The sequence below is a fragment of the Xenopus laevis genome, chromosome 3S (genome assembly GCF_017654675.1).
Source record: "Xenopus laevis strain J_2021 chromosome 3S, Xenopus_laevis_v10.1, whole genome shotgun sequence".
Lineage (NCBI taxonomy): Eukaryota > Metazoa > Chordata > Amphibia > Anura > Pipidae > Xenopus > Xenopus laevis.
Genome location: NC_054376.1, coordinates 82,776,875 through 82,789,633, shown reverse-complemented (window position 1 = coordinate 82,789,633; position 12,759 = coordinate 82,776,875). Strand labels below are relative to the sequence as shown.

At 38.5% G+C, this 12,759-nt stretch overlaps 1 protein-coding gene across 1 annotated transcript; it reads left to right on the top strand.

Moving 5' to 3' along the window:
• Positions 1–2,513: 2,513 nt before the first annotated feature.
• Positions 2,514–8,799, top strand: LOC108713125 (arg8-vasotocin receptor). The gene is made up of 2 exons (XM_018255898.2): positions 2,514–3,565; positions 8,535–8,799. Exons 1-2 carry the CDS (start codon positions 2,668–2,670, stop codon positions 8,729–8,731), a joined length of 1,095 nt encoding a protein of 364 aa, XP_018111387.1. The 5' UTR covers positions 2,514–2,667; the 3' UTR covers positions 8,732–8,799.
• The last annotated feature ends 3,960 nt before the right edge of the window (positions 8,800–12,759 follow it).

Below are 12,759 nucleotides of genomic sequence, written 5' to 3'. Positions count from 1 at the left end.
TTATCCTTTTTCAACTTTGAATGGCTACCCCCATGGCTACACATCAGCTTGTTTATATAAACTATTGTAAAGGTTCTGAAACAAACACACACATTGTACCACTGCAACACAACACTACGTTATATTCTCATTACTTTGAAACACTTTCATTTATGGTGTTAATGTTGCTTTCCTCCAAAAAAAAAAATATTTACTGTGAACCAAAAATATGTCAGATTTAGCTTTCATTGTAGTAGAAAATCTAAGCTTTCAGTTGCCACATGCAATGTTTTTACCTAGAATGCAGGGTGTTTCCCATAATTCTGGTGTTTTTGCGCCCTCCATTTTGGAGTAATTGCAAATGCAGTGTGCAAAGTGTAATTTAGACGTTATTCTATCAAGAATGCAATATTTTCCCCCTTTAGAGTGTCATTACATCCACCAGCAGGAGTTGCACTTGATACAGTTCACTTTGGATCAGGGATGGAACTATGTGTAGGCAAAACGATGGTGGGGCAGGTATCTGTCTACCCCTAGTCTGGGCTCTCTTGCTCCTGCTGCCGCCCCTCCCCCCACGTGATGTCACTGTGCATGTGCGCATACACGAGGGGCAAGGTGGCCTACTGGGTTGCCTAAGGCGCATGGTCAGCTTGGCCAACCTTGGCCTTGGATATAGTTTTTGGCAGTTGTTGCATGAAGACAAATATTATATAGTGTTTTCAAACTGCTGAAAAATACTTGTCCATTACAAAGTACCATATAGCCAGTGACCCAAGAAGTAGATTTAAATAGCGACATTCAGGCAGAGAAAATTTCTATAATCAATTGTCGAACATCTGTTTTAAACAATAAACTATTATTGTGCCGTTATTGATTATGTATGCTATAATATAACCAATTAAATGGCAATAGGGTATATTTCTAATAGATTGCTTTCATAGTTTGTCTAAACCTCATGGGTTTCTGTTCAGATCAATGCATAAAAATATTTGCAAAGAGAAATTAAAATCATTGTAGGAAGAATGTTAAGGTAGTATTTACTTATTGTATATCTTAATAATTGCTCTTAAAATCACAAATCGTCCCGGTAATACAAAGGCAATTCTTTTCACAAAACACATTTAAAATGAAAAATTACACCACTAACTGTAAAACTTAAACCTCTGCAAGCATGCTAACAGGTATAAGAATACAGAACATTCTCTAGTTCTGTAGTGCAGTCTCCTATAGCAACTTTGACTTAGATCACTGTTACTTTTCAGCATTTTCTCGCTACTTTTTAGAAGAGTACAGCTGCTTTGTTTTGAGCCATCCTGGAAGGTTGTAGGCAGTTCTACAGAACAGCACCTGGGACTTCTCTAATGATGTCCTAGCTTGTTGCAATTGTATGCTTGCCAAAGGAGAAGAACAACTAATCCCAGTCTTTAAAATATTGACAGATATGCTGTGCTGAATGCTAATGAGAGATGGGGCACAAGTATCAGCAATACAGGCATACTAATAATTGGACATGTTATGGATTTGTGGGCGTCTATGTTGTTGCTTCTATCAAAGGCATTTTAAGTTTTTTGTTGCAGGTGGGGTTGTACAATTGAAAAATGTGCATATGGTTGTCTCTTGGGAAAAGTCTGTTGTATTGTAATTTGCTATGCATTAGCTTTAGTAGAAGCTTTGGGTTCTATGTACTATATTAGAAAATGCTTTTAAAGGAGAAGGGAAGGTACCAAGGCAGTTTATTGCCAATAGATTGGCCACAACAGTGCAAGCTAGAACGCCATTTTTATTCTTTAGAATGCTTTCCATACCTGAGTAAACAGCTCTAGAAATTGTTTCTTTAGGATAGCAGCTGCCATATTAGCTTGCTGTGACATCACTTCCTGCTTGAGTCTCTCCCTGCTCTGAGCTCAGATTACAGCAGGGATGGGAGGAGGAAGGGGGGGGTGGAGTAAACTGATCACGCTCAAGCCCAAGCCCTGGAGGTTTAAGTTGAAAACAGGAAGTCTGATACAGAAGCCCATGTATACACAATAGAAGGAAAGAAATGTGGTGTTTCTTTTGAGGACTCAGAGCAGCATTAGTTTGAGGGTTTACAAGTGTATTCATATAGACCTTTCTGATAAAGCTTACTTAGTTTTAACCTTTCCTTCTCCTTTAAACAGTAATAATTCACTAAAAATATGCAACATACAATAAACCTAAAAATAATACAGGCAAATAAGTAATGTGTCAGTATGTGTGTTCCACTTTCTTTTTTTTTTTTGCAAAACTGTGCCTGCATTTGCTGGTATTTCAGTCAATTTAGAATATAAATTAGCACACAAAGGAAACACCTGTGATTAGATGCCAGGATTAATAAGCAAACATCAAGCCTAGAGTAAGTTAATTGGCATTTTGTTTAAACATATTACTTTTTATTATTTCCCTTCCTGCTGTTCTATTGGCTTGTGCAGGAAGCAATGTAAATGACAGCTGAACACAGCTCCTAAAATTGGTCAGGAGTAGGAGGAGGAGGAGTGGAGGGAGAGGGACAGATTTCTAAAACAGCTCTCCCCAAGAACACAACTACAGATCTGTTCAGTAGAAGAACGATTGCTTCTTTTTCATTCCAATTTGCTGCCTGTTCCCAGCAATCATTTTCAAAACTGATTTGGAAGGCAGCAGCAGCAGCTAAAGCTCTCACTCTGTGTGATGAATAATTTTTCCTTTTCCATGCATGACAAACCATTTCCTAGCAGGGAGATAAATATGACCAACAAGTCGCAATTCATTGGAAGACCTGACAGGAGCGAACAATTAGCTTATATTGAGATTTCTGTTCTTGGTGTTATCTTTATGGTAGCCTCAGTTGGAAACCTCACTCTTATTTTGGTTTTGTGGAACAAAAGGAAGAAATTATCTCGGATGTATGTGTTTATGCTTCATTTAAGCTTAGCGGACTTAGTTGTGGCATTTTTTCAAGTTCTTCCCCAAATGATTTGGGATATTACAGATGTGTTCTTCGGACCGGATCAATTGTGCAGACTCATTCGGTACTTGCAATTGGTTGGCATGTTTGCCTCTACATACATGATCGTTGTTATGACTTTGGACAGATTTCAGGCAATATGCTACCCCATGGTTACTTTCCAAAAGAAGAGGGCTCTGTGGAATGCTCCAATCTGTGCAAGCTGGTGCATTTCTCTTCTCTTCAGCGCCCCACAGGTGTTTATTTTCTCAAAGACAGAAATATATCCAGGTGTTTTTGAATGTTGGGCAAAATTCATCCAGCCATGGGGGTCAAAGGCATATGTAACATGGATTTTTGTAGCTATATTTTTCATCCCAATAAATATACTTATTGTATGCCAGGTAAAAATTTGTACAACAATAAAAACGAGCATATATGTTAAGCAACACAATGATCTAGAACTTCAAGAACAGCACCACATAGCGGCACCCAGAGCAAGCCGCATGAACTGCATATCAAAGCCAATGATAAAGACAGTGAAAATGACAGTGGTTACAGTTGTTGCATTTGTCTTGTGCTGGACACCTTTCTTCATTGTTCATTTGTGGGTAGCTTGGTCATCAGAGGATGTTACAGAAGGTAAGATTCAATAAGCAATCTACACCATGTACTGCTTTTTTGTATAATGTGACTGCTGAAGAAGGACTAGATCAGAATGTCAGTGATAGGATTAATGATTGTTGGGTTAGCAAGGTGAGAAGTATTTATTATAATACATGTGTTAATGTTTGACATTTTTCTCTATACACACAATATATGTAGAGAAGGGTATTTTTATGTGAGAGAATTGGCACAAATGCTAGTGGCTTTTCAAAATGTCTCTTCACAAGTAACACCGGAATTTCATTACCAAGATGCTGAACACACAGACCCCTGTGTTTGTAGTGTTTCCACAACTGAAGATGCAAACAAATGTGGCTTCTAAATAATATCACTTGGAATAATTTATGCTTCACTATCATGCAGAGAGTTGAGCATGACCATATCCATTTCAGAGAGCCAAAAAACATAGTTGCTATATTTCCAGGCTGTGATACCTCCAGATCAGATACCACTAAGAAAGCAGTGAACAAAGCATACACAAAGCATGGCTCATATATGTCCCAGTTGGAGATATACAGTGTAGAATTAAACAATTTTAAGAATGAACCAAAAGCATTATTAGAATAGCCATACAAGCAAGACTTTATCTGCTGCAATCCTGGCTGTAGCATGTAGTAATAGCATGCCAAACACATGCTTGTCATAGATTACACTTTGTTCATTTAGAGGTGTTATTTCGGAGAAGTCGGAACTTCTGTTGTACTGCAGCTGATTTTTAGATATAAAAGTGAAACTTTATTATTGTTTTCAAAGAAAAACAAATCTGTGGTATACAATAGCCCATTGAGGGCACAATCCTTTATAATGTATACTGGGTAATGATAGGAAATAATTTATTAAAGAGAAAGGTGGTAACTGAGAGACTTTGCTCTATACAAAATGTACAGAACCTTTCATAGAAAACAGCTGAAGAAAAACTATCCTTTAAAGAAGATTGAGGCTCGGTTACTAACACTGTGCAGTTTTGCACTAGAGCAGTAAACCATGGCAACCAATTAATTTTTTTAAATAAACAAATGTTCTCCCTGCAGCTATGTCAACAGAGCTAATCACTGATTGGTTGTTATTAGGGATGCACTGGGATTTAGCTAGGATTAGGCCTTTTTCAGCAGGATTCTGCGGAATCCAAGTTTCTGGCCAAACTGAATCCAAATTCTAAAAATCACGATTTTTCATCACACGGTAAAGGAAGTTAACAGTTTTTTTTCACCTTGTGGTTAACCCTTTCTTACCCTGATTTGCAGCTGCAATTTAGGGTTCAGATTTGGTTTGGTTTGGTATTCAGTTGAACCTTTCATGAAGGATTTGGACAAATTGCAAAATAATAGATTCTGTGCATCAGTTGCTATGGGTACTTCCCAGGTACAAAGATGCCATGTGTTAGTAAATGACTTTAAAAACTAGAGAAAATCTGTATCCCAATGGACAATACTGGAAGCATTTTGTTCCATCAACATTAGAAAGTGTATCTTTAAACAAACTTGAGTAGGAGGAGAAGGAGCTTTATATTTTCAAATACCTGATGAAAATACTCAATAAATAGGGAATCTGATTTGTTAGGCACCCCTCAGGGTTTATATGTACAGGTATTTACCACAGACCTAGGAACAGCACTCCTTTTCAAAGCACTCCTATTCAATGAAAAGACACCAGCCCAGGGTGCTATTCTAGTGGATGATTTGCCATCTTTTTTCCCTTTCCAAAGGCCCCTTCAGGTTGGTCTGGGCTGTGCATATACACAGTAGTGTTAAACTGTAACTTAGAGGAAAAATACAATGTATGGTGTACTGTGCACACTTCGGATCAGAGCAATAATTGCTAGACAGGAAAGAAGTGCATTTTTCAGTGAAGAAAAGAGTTGGTCTGGGGTCTGAGGTTTGACCTTTCCTTCACATTTAAGATTTGAAATATTCAGGTAAAAATCCTTTTGCAATATTTTCTATTACAATGATATATAAATAAATATAAATAAGCAATGATATACAAATGAGACCTGTGGCAGCTCCATGGCCAAATTAAATGCAATATATAACAAATATTAAAGAAAAACAGATATGTGTATGTGAATAGATAATTACTATAAGGGCAAACAAAAGAAACTAATAAATGAAAGTCATGTTGTTAATAAACAAACATGCTGCATTTTATATTATAAGTTCGCATTATAGAACACAGGGCAGTCACAGGTGGAAGGAACCACAGGAGAGATGAAATCAGTGCCAAAAAATAAGTTATTTTTTTTTGTTGACAGCACTGTATTCATGAGAAGGACACAGACCTTTGTTTTTCATTCTGGAAAGCAAAGACTTGTGTCTATGAGCACTAAGCAGGGCAGGATGCATAGTATTATCCACATTAGTAAATTCCTCAATTGTCGTGTAAGGGGCCAGTGTACAAAATAATCTTACATATGTAAACTTGTAAAGGTCTTAAAGAAAGCACACTACATCATGCATTGTACAGTCAGTGCTGGGCCAAGCCAACAGGGCACCCTAGGAAACCCGGCCGGCTAACCCTGCCCCCCGAGTGTGAGTGCTTGTGCTCCATAACAGAGGGGAGGGGAGGAGGAGAGGGCAAAGAAGGGGAGGGAGTGGAGAGTGATAGAGGAGGGAGATGAGAGCTACAGAGAGGAGCAAATCCAAACTAGGAGTAGGCAGAAGAATCTTGAACACGCACCTGACAGCGCCCCCACCCTAGGCAGGTGCCTCTTCTGCCTACCCCTAGTTCTGTCCCCTATGTACGGTACTAAGACATTTACCGGCTAAACTGTATACTGTGGGTATATAGAAACGGGCTATAAAGTAAATCAATACATAAAGTATGGATAGAATAAAGAGAATTATAGAAGGAAGAGAAGAAACAATAAAGGAAGGAATAGAATAGGGGTAATATAGCCATCATGGCAAAATGTAATTATACAGATATAAAAAGAAAAATGATTTAATGTGGAGTGCACATTTATTTTATCCCAGTTGAACCACAGCCTTCTATCGGGATGGCTGTGTCCCTTGATAACCAACACACTGGTGATCAAAGACCCCCCGATTCATGGCAGTTGGACTGTTTTTTTTATTAAAGTGGTTGTTCACCTTCAAACAACTAGTTGTATTCAGATAGATCACCAGAAATAACAACTTTTTCCAATTACTTTCTATTTTCAATGTGTCACCATTTTTCTAATATTGGAGTGCAAAGTGTCATTTTTCACCTTCTAAAGCAGATCTGGGAGGGGTCGTCCACCCTGTAAACTGTTCTGATACATTTAGTTGATACATTTCTTATCTTTGTCCCTGCTGAGCAGAATCTCTGGGTTTCATTACAGGCAGCTGTTAGAATTGATACAATAGTTGCTAATACTCCAGAGATGCTGCTGAGAAATGTATCAACTAAATGCTGCAAAAACAGTTTAGAGTCTGCACCTGAATTACTGAGCTGCCAGACTGAAACGCCAGAGACAGGAACATTCAACTTTAAACTTAGATTGTGGAAAAACAGTAAAAAATAAATGATGGAAAGTAATTGAAAAAAAGTCTTTATTTCTGGGGAACTGAAAAAAGTGTTTGAAAAGTGAACAACCACTTTAACAAGAAAACTTTCGAGAGCTCCTACCTCATTGGTGTTATGAACATACACAGTACACCCATATACATGTACAGTATAATGTACCTTCCCAGGCTCACCCTAGGAATATCAAATAACCTGTGTGACAATAAATCATTTTACATTGTTATTCACTTAGTTAAATTAAAGGCAATGTGATGTGATTATATGGAATATACTTGTACTGGGTCACAGTGTCTCACGTTAATCAAAGCCTTGTAGCACAGTCAACATGGTTTTATACAACTCCAAACATAGTTACTGAAAACTTGTCATTGCCCCCCCCCCCCAATAACCTGGTAATCCATAGAGCTAACTCCAAGTCTAATGATAAAAGAACAGGAGGATGGCATTTTGATAAAAGGCAGGTGTTTATTGCAAGATTTTGCAGAAATACATGGCCTTACTCGTTTTGGGAACACACTCCCTTAGTCATAGGCTATAGGTTTTCTTTAGTCATTAGCCTATGACTAAGGGAGTGTGTTCCCGAAACGAGTAAGGCCATGTATTTCTGCAAAATTTTGCAATAAACACCTGCCTTTTACCGGAGGGCCGTCCTCCTGTTCGTTTATCATATGTTGTCAGCGGGGACGCTGCGGACTGAGCACCCGGGAAACCTAGGGGAGCAGCTAAAGGGTGGTGAGTTTGGAGCAGTCCTAATTGGTTTTGGTGATCCAAGTCTAATGATCCCTACATATCAACCAAATATCTACCAGCCCAGTGCATTTCTACAAAGATAAATATCTGCTGTGGGGTATAACCTTGGAGCAAAACTTTCTCACAGTGATACATTTTCCTTAAAACCTTTTAAAGACATATTTTGAGGAGGTGAGTTATTAAAGATTAGCCTTTTTTCTGATGGCTACCCAAACCTAAATTATCTTCTACTGCTACTAGTTATGCATAAATACCATTATGGCAAATAACATCATAGTATGTGAATATCTATTAAGCAGTAGTAAAACTATATTTCAGACTATCACACTCAAGGGCGCTCCGCCACTGAGGCGAGCTGAGCCACTCGCCTCAGGCGGCAGCGCCAGGGAGTATTCCAGGGGCAGCAAAAAGCCGCTCCTCCACCTTTAAGATCCAAATTTCTGGGTTTTAAACCGGAAATTCGTCTGTACTATTGCGAGAGAGCCCAATTGCGCTCTCCTCAATAGTGTTCCTGCCTCCCCTCCCGACAGGTAAGTCTGCAGGAGGTCGGCATTGCAGGAGCAATCACACTGCTACCACTACTACCTGGATAAGTAACATCAATATTGGAGGATAACAACTTTTTGTAGAAGAAACAGCCTTGTAATTTCTAATGACTTGAATCATTATTCCATATATGGTTTCTTAGGTGCTGCATTTTCTATTATCATGCTTCTTGGGAACCTGAACAGCTGTGCCAATCCATGGATCTACATGTATTTTAGTGGACACATTCCTCGTTGCGTAACACAACCTGAAACAATACCAACCCGAGAGGACTCTCTAAACACAGCCAGTGTTGATTTGGGAGACAGGGATTGTGAAGACAGGACCACTTCAGTTTAACAACAACACCAGCAGTTTATGTCCTTTATTATGTATATTTTGACAAATGTGATGGGTCCTTTGTGATTTTGAAAATAAGGTGGTTGCATGCTTTTCTGACATTCTTTTGTAAACACTTTCCATATTGGATATTCCCTATTAGAAGGATTACTTCAGTGTCAGTTATGAAACAAAAAACACAATTGAACAGAGATACAGCTAATATATTCATTTCTGATATTAAAGTATTGATTGCAATGTTTTGTTTTGGTACTAAAGTCTGTAATGATGTGCTTTGAAATACAATCATTATACTCATGGTACACTTTTTGTATTTTCAATGCAAATATAATCAAGCATGTACCTTATTGTGACATAAATGATCTAACACTTTAAGTTCAATAAAGAACACCAGACCTGATGATTCCACATTTCTGTGCTTTATTTTTATTTTTTATAGGAATGACCAAGGTTAAAGGAAATCTATTATTTTCATATATTATTTAAATATTTATTTTAGTTGAAATACATTTAATTAGATATAAAGGGTTAAAGGAAATTATTTTCATATATTATTTAAATATTTATTTTAGTTGAAATACATTTAATTATAAATAAACAATTATATGGTAAACAATTATTTACACACAATCAACATGTTAGATCTGTAAGTTATACATTGTTTTGTTACTGGTGACTGTTGGCTTGTCTTTTAAACAAGTTCAATATCAGACTCAACAGTATAGTATTTCCAACAGTATTGTAATTAGTATCACATCTAGATATGCACGCATTGCTTTGTTTACATTTATGTTTTCAGATTGAGCAACATTGAAATAGATGTAATAATGCAATTCTGGTGCTGACAGGTTAACTATTCGATGCATTTCTATGTGCTATTTAATGGGGTAGCCAGCTTTACATCTAATGTCCCAAAGATGTGAAAAAATTTGGAAAATGATAAAGAATTGAGTGTGATCCTATCCTGAACAGCTGCAAATGTCATTTACAACATAATACATAGAACCAAACACAACAAAGTAGTTGATCCTAGTAAAGAGGTTCCCAGACTTTTTAAAAGGTTTGATCTAATTTGCTCAAATAAAATATCAAAATGCTGTTACAGTTGTAAAAAAACCAATATTTTCCTTAAATACTAGAAAATATAAGAAATATCTTGTATTTAACTGAAGAATACAACCCAAAGTTTTTTTTTTTACAAATATTAAATATGTGAAGCACACATAACTCTGAAAGTAGTCCCTCTCAGCCAATGGATTCATTTTCACATGCACTCCTTTTTCAGCCATGTGTCCTCCCCACAGCGGCCTCATCCTCTTAGCCAATGGTTTAACCCCTGCAACAGGCCCTTTTCTGCTAACAATTAAGCTTCCACAGTTTCCCCTCTACATTGGCCCCATGAACGAACTCAGAAAAAAGAAAAATACACAATTTCCACTGCACTCCTAGTTCTCTTTGTTTCAGTCTCACTCCTTCTCCCACTCCATGAATTAACCCCAAATTACAGGCTTCTTACTGTACCTTGAATAATCTCCTCCACTAGCCCCTCTTTCCACCATTGAATTAATTTCCAGAAGTCACTCTGCCACTGAATTAAACCCAAAACAGCATGCCCCTCTCTTCTCTCTAACATAACATATCCCTGTCCCATTAATTAACCCCCACAGCAGCCCTTCCCACCCAATGAATAAACCAGATTGCCATGCTTCCATCACATCCTCCATAGATAATCCTACAGTACAATATCTTCCAGAAATTAATGTCCAGTATCTCATCTTACCATCACTCAGTTAATTGCACTAACCTCAACCACTGACCCTCAGCTCCACAATATTGCCCCCCAATTTGCCCCTCTCTCTCAGCAACATGCATTTGCCCCCACAGTTTCCCCTTTCTCCTAGTCCTATAATGTTATCCACAGCTTTCCTTTGTTGCATCTGTAATAATGTAAACCCTATTGCTTCCCCTCTTTCCCAGGGCCTATGAAATAATTTCCAGTGTTTAAGCTTCTATAAAAAAAAATGTGTAAGGGTAATGGCATGGATTTTGAGCAGTTTGCTGCCCTACTGCTCTGTGAACAGGTGAGAAAATGCTCAAAGCTGCCCAACAATTACCTTTTAAATAGAAAGCGCCATGTACATTTTGTATAGACGATTACAGCTTCAAGAAGTGGCACAGAATCTGATGGTATGTGGAAAATAAGTCCAGACAAATACCATAAAATCCCCTAAACTTCAGCATTTTAGCAACATATTATTCATCGTTCAATGTTTAAATCAGACATTCAGCAAAAAAAGAAGTAACGGTTATTATAAAGTAGGGGTTCCATACACAGAAGAGACACTGGGCAGTACAGTCAATTTATTTTGCAAGCTAAAATGTATCCAATTTGATCTGGATTACTATAGCACCATCTACTGTTTGATTAACATAAATACATAACATAAAGCCAGTTTAAAGGGTTTTTTCACCTTCCAAACATGTTTTTCAGATTCAGAATCTGCCAGCCTGAAGCACCAGATTGAGGAACATTAAAGTATAAACTTTAATTTTAGAACAAACAAGTCAAAATAAAGAATAGAACACAGTTTTAAAAAAGGTTATTTCTAGGGGCAAATTTACTTATGGTCGAATATCGAGGGTTAATTAATCCTCGATATTCGAGTGTTGAAGTTAAATCCTTCGACTTCGAATATCAAAGTCGAAGGATTTAGCGCTATTTGTTCGATCGAACGGAAAATCGTTCGATCAAACAATTAAATCCTTCAAATCGTTCTATTCGAAGGTTTTTGATCCATCGATCGAACGATTTTTGTTCGACCAAAAAAAGATATCTAAGCCTATGGGGACCTTCCCCATAGGCTAACATTGACTTCGGCAGCTTTTAGGTGGCGAACTAGGGGGTTGAAGTTTTTTTTAAAGAGACAAAAATTAGACTATCAAATGGTCGAATGATTTTTAGATCGAATCGTTTGTTTCGAAGTCGTAGTAGAAGTACCCCATTCGATGGTCGAAGTAGCCAAAAAAAACATTCGAAATTCTAAGTTTTTTTCCTCTATTCCTTCACTCGAGCTAAGTAAATGGGCCCCTAGTGTTCTATCTGAAACCAAATGAACTGAAACTGTGCTTGGAAGCTGAATAACCGCTTTAAAGCAGATGTCCATACATTTTTAAATTTTGCATAATGAAACTGTAATTCTAAGCCACTTTCCAGTGTATGATTTACAAATTTTCAGTCATGTGTCAGATAATTAGTTAATGCAGTTGCAATTGAAAGAACTTTTTGTCAGTCCTTTGCTACTGCTTCTGCCTATGATTAAGTGTTGAAGACACAAAACGCATAAGGCAAGGACACAATAAATCTTTTTACTTTGCTTTGACTTCAGAGTGCCTGCTCCATATTTATCCTTTCAGTTGTCTACTCCCTATGCTGAGGGCTCAGGGCAGTGCAACTGGGCCACTTCCCTAATGTGGTGAGTAATCATTTCAATGTGTGGAGTCCCTCTCTATGGGGCTGTCACGATCGCCGCCCGGAGCAGGACCAGGAGCTCCGGGCGGCGCAACTACCTCTTCCGACGCCGCTCCCAAAATGGCGGCGCCCATGGCCGCCACGTGGGTAGCGGCGCCGGCGCAGAGACGCCTGCGCGCAAGTGCGCAGGCGCGAAGACATCACAATGGCGCGACGGACGCAGGCGCAGCGCGTCGGTCGCAGACGTGCTGACGCCGACGCAAGGGCGCCAAAAATCCCCTTTAAAAGGACGCCTGAGGCGCCAAGATGGCGCCCGAAAATAGGATCTTGTTCCTGTGTAGATTCCTGGGTTCCCTGTTGCTATTCCTGTTATCCCTGAGGATATTCTTGATTGATCTCTTGTTGTTGACTACCTGCCTGGACTTTGGACTCTGTTTGTATTCTGCCTGCCTTTTGACCAGTTGCCCGAACTTGACTACCCCTTCTGCTTAATCCCTGGATTCCACGTTCCTGATCCCTCCTGAGGGGCTTCCTCCTAGATCCTGACAACCTCCCCAGA

Excerpts from the sequence above, each read along its gene's own strand:
- LOC108713125 (XM_018255898.2), top strand. The coding sequence starts at position 2,668 with ATGAATAATTTTTCCTTTTCCATGCATGACAAACCATTTCCTAGCAGG. Across the intron at positions 3,566-8,534 it reads ATCAGAGGATGTTACAGAAG|GTGCTGCATTTTCTATTATC; the intron begins GTAAGATTCAAT and ends ATGGTTTCTTAG.